The 4,222-nt window shown below is 42.0% G+C and overlaps 1 protein-coding gene across 1 annotated transcript; it reads left to right on the plus strand.

The window, feature by feature from the left end:
• Nucleotides 1-497: 497 nt before the first annotated feature.
• PPTG_03613 (hypothetical protein) lies at nucleotides 498-860 on the plus strand (the record flags this gene model as incomplete). The annotated part of the gene is made up of 1 exon (XM_008896289.1): nucleotides 498-860. One exon carries the CDS (start codon nucleotides 498-500, stop codon nucleotides 858-860), a length of 363 nt encoding a protein of 120 aa, XP_008894537.1.
• Between the last annotated feature and the right edge of the window lie 3,362 nt (nucleotides 861-4,222).

A 4,222-nucleotide genomic window follows, 5' to 3' on the forward strand; every position in this document is an offset into this window, starting at 1 on the left:
CAAGAGTGACTTGGTCACTCTTCATGTAACTTGGGTACACTTGGGGTATGTACCCCGTTACAATGAATTTGTGATTATGGTACGCTAGAAATTCAATAAAACGTCTGGTTGTGTAGCGAGTGATTACTTCCATACCAAAAGCACGAAAACTGTATGAGCGAATAAAAGTGTCAATCAGTACCGATAAGTTGTCATGCGCGAATAAAAGTGTCGATCAGTACCGATAAGTTGTCATACAGTTTTCATACAGTTTTCATGCTTTTGGTATGGAAGTAATCACTCGCTACACAACCAGACGTTTTATTGAATTTCTAGCGTACCATAATCACAAATTCATACAATAATAAAACTTCGCTCTTCGTTCAAGGAGCCCCAGGACCACCCAACGGCGATGGTGATTTTGTTCAACCTTTGGATGCTCCCTACCTCAATGCCATCTCACTTTGGAATTTTCTCCGCTGTTCTCAACTCTCCAAGCTTAGCCAACAAACGTACTGATGCGTCTCTCTCGGTTTTTAACTGTAGTCGCGGCTTCCCTCCTGGTTACCTGTGAGGCCATCACGACGTCCATTGAGTTTGACCAAGCCAAGATATCTAAAATGACATCTCCCGACAGCTCAAGCCAGCGTTTTATGAGGAACCTACGCTTGGCAGATGGAGACAATGAAAGCTCTGAGGAACGGACTCTTACTATGGAACAAACCAAGGAACTTAAGGCCCTCTGTAAACAGTTGGGCTTTAGTTACAAGAAGCTGTTGACCAAGCCAAACTACGCCTATAAGATACCGCAGGAAAAGCTCCAAGAGTACCACACGAAGCTCAACGAGTTTATTACACGAAACAAGGCACAAAGAAAGTAAGTAAGATGTCTGTACCTAGTGCTCAATCAACACGTAGTTTGGGGGGGAGCATCCCAACATACGTTACGGCTAAGGGAATAAGCGAACAATTTTCCACTTTTTTTCATAACTGAATCATCGCGCGTATTTGTTAGTACGGTTAGTATTTTTCAAAACGTCGAAAAATAATGGAAACATTATTTTAATGATTCTAGGCAATATCCATGCCAATCATATACGGGGGTTGGAAACGGTGATTTATCTGTAAAAATTCAGTCACTATTGTACTCGGAAATGAACGTTGGACCAAAATGTAACCATCTGTAATGAGGGTTCGCAGACCCAATTCCTTTAGCATTTACGGGAAATGGGTTGCGTTTGAGGACGGCATTTGGGCAATTCGCCAAACCGCATGTATTTGCACAAGAAAGTACACAATTGAACACAAGCAAATCAGATTATGATTGTAACCATTGGTTGGCATAGATAATACCAAACATTTATTTAAACAGGTACCTTATCTGGTCTGCGGCCATGAGTTTGTTCTCTGCCGATTCTCAAGCCCGCTCGGCTTACTTATTGAAACCTTTGTGCACGTCGGTTAGCGAGCTTTTTTTTCGATGTAGTATTCTCGCAGAGACACAACTGCGGCTGAGTCGGCAAGGATGTGATACTTCTTCTACATAATGAAAGTCGAGTTCGTGCAGTAAACGCGGTATTATTCGGAGCTGCAGATCAACATCAGTCTTTTCAGCTACCTCTAGAATGATTTTTTGTGCTGTGACGGGTTGGCCTAGTCTGTTTTGAGTGTCGATGAACGTTTGAATCACGGGTTTTAACTCTTCAGGGTCGTATTCGCGCTTCTTTCCTCGATGGGAGGGCATCGGCTTGTGTTTATAAAATATTAGAGATTAACGTCATATAGCTGATAAGAAAATGACACCAGAATAATGCTGGTGCAGACCTCGAACTTGGTGTCATTGTCGGCTCTGTAGGCGTTCATCACCGTCGTGACAGTGCCGTGTGCTATCTGTAGACACACAGCAACAAGGTCATGGGTTCGCCGCCCTCTGAAGAGGCCTTCTTCCTTCGCTTTCGACATAAAGTCGTAGGTAGGGATACCGAGCAATAAATATACTGAAAAGGCAATACTTATTGACCGATAAAATAATTTATTTTGCTGTCAATAATGCCCATAACCCGTTATTTATGTTGATTCTATTGAAATTGTGATAATTTATTGTGCTTGCTGGCTGGCTGCGACACATAAATTGTGAGTAGCTGAGCGAAACAAAACGTTTTATCTTCTCTCGAGACAAGTTATCCTAATAATGCAACCGTGACATAGTGTTTTGGAAAGTGGCATCGATGGAGGTGCGTTTGAAATGTACTTTATTCCTTTGGTAATACCTGCAATATCTTATTTTCACCTTGGTCCCATTTTCAGTTATTTATTTGACTGAATACGCCCGATCAACCCGTAATTTATTTGTTGTCATATATATAAATACAATTTTATTGTATTTTCGGAATCCCTGGTCGTAGCACCGTACTACGTAATCCTTCTGACCTGGGGTCAGCTCTTGCTGCGTTGTGCTTGACTCGGACATGCCAGAAGGGCCCCAATTAGTTTATTCGATGCACAAAACGCTCAGGAACATTTACGTAGTCTCCTCATTCTATTCTGTGTTTAACTAGCAGAGCACCACCGATTCGCGGTTGGGGAGCATGCTTGTCTTTAGTATCTAATGCCTCCGTTCCGCTCGCAACACGCTTCACTACTCGCACGGTTGGTTGGCAAATTGAGAAGGCAGGCACATTGGCCGCAAGGTTGCCGATTTGGGCCTCGAGTGAAGCGTGGCACCAAAAATTAATTATAGACAATTTGATCCCGCCTTCGCTCTCTCGTCAACCATTTCAGCTACTGCTCCAACGCGACGGACAGGAACTTGTTAGTAATAGCTGGGGGAGTTTGTTCCGAAATACTCATAAATTGATGAAGGGTAGATACAACTAGGGCTACGCAAGGCGGGGATAGTATTTGGCCCATTTTTCACCTGTAACCTACTCGTACCTTGGATACACAACTACATCTGTAGGATGCGCCAGAAAATACTGTAATATTAACTGATATTATCAATTGCTAAATTGTAGTGGTTCGCAAATATAGCGACGGTGCGATACGGATACAAATAGTATCGGTAGTTTGAAATCTAGGATGAGGGTGAGGATGCAATAGGGTAATGGACTTTTGCTGAAAGGCCCTACCGATCATTGAATTATTACAAATAACTACTTTTAGCTTTTTAAATTTGGGATAAACTACTTTCTATAAATAGTAGTAGTAGTACTCTACCACAATATTAGTAAATACATAGATAAAAGTTCAGCTGTGCGTTTACTATGGAAATCGCGTGGTGCGACATTAATTTATAATTTCGTTCGCCATTTGGGGCTGTAGACGTGATCCTATCATCAAGAATTGACAAAGTTCAACCGGTTACGCCCACGCGATTGTCAATGAAGATGAAAAACAGTTGAATGAGAATGTAATGTAAGAGAGCACAAGCACGAAGTGCATGGATTTCAATGGACCCTGCAGGCCAACGCAACACGAGACTCAAGGCAATAGGTGCTCTATCCGACTCCCTGAACATCTCAGCAACGGAGATGCTGCACAAAACGCTACACCAGGCCCTAACGCATATCCGTCTACGAGAACTGCCAAGTACTATTCAAGTTATCTTACAAGGAACGACGTCTTTGACATCCAGAACAATTACCTTACAAGGAACAACGTCTTTGACATCAAGAACAAAAACCAATCAGGCTTGTCGAAGAGTTTAACACGTATACATGGCACATCATCACTATAAGGGAAATTGCATTCGCTTAGAAATTGATCAAGTCCTCCTACAAGGAACACTACCAGTCGGCAATTTCGACATCGAAATTCTCGCAGTTACCCTACAAGAATATATAAGACAACGCTTTTTGAGAACAACTAGCCCAAAATGGCCACCAGTATAGGGCGTAGCCTACAGAATCTGCAGGACTCTATAGCTAACTCATCATAAATAGAGGATCTCTGAACAATCAATCAAAGAAACAACTTTCTTTGAACAACTGTTTACAGGCACGCTTTAAGTGCTATGAATAGAGTACTGAAAACATTTTAAATGAATGTAGTGTTAGGTTGATCTTTCCCTATCGAGTAAGATATCGTTTTGCAAAGTCATTCTTATTGACAGGCCTCTTCTATCTACGATTTGTGTTGCGAGAAAATACACAGTGCCTAATTGAAGTTTTGGCGGACGCCTAGTTGAAAACCAGCAAATGTCCATACAAACTACATGTACTCGGAACCCCGTCGGTTTCAAAAC

Source organism: Phytophthora parasitica (assembly GCF_000247585.1).
Source record: "Phytophthora parasitica INRA-310 unplaced genomic scaffold supercont2.4, whole genome shotgun sequence".
In the NCBI taxonomy this organism is placed as follows: Eukaryota; Oomycota; class Peronosporomycetes; order Peronosporales; family Peronosporaceae; genus Phytophthora; species Phytophthora nicotianae.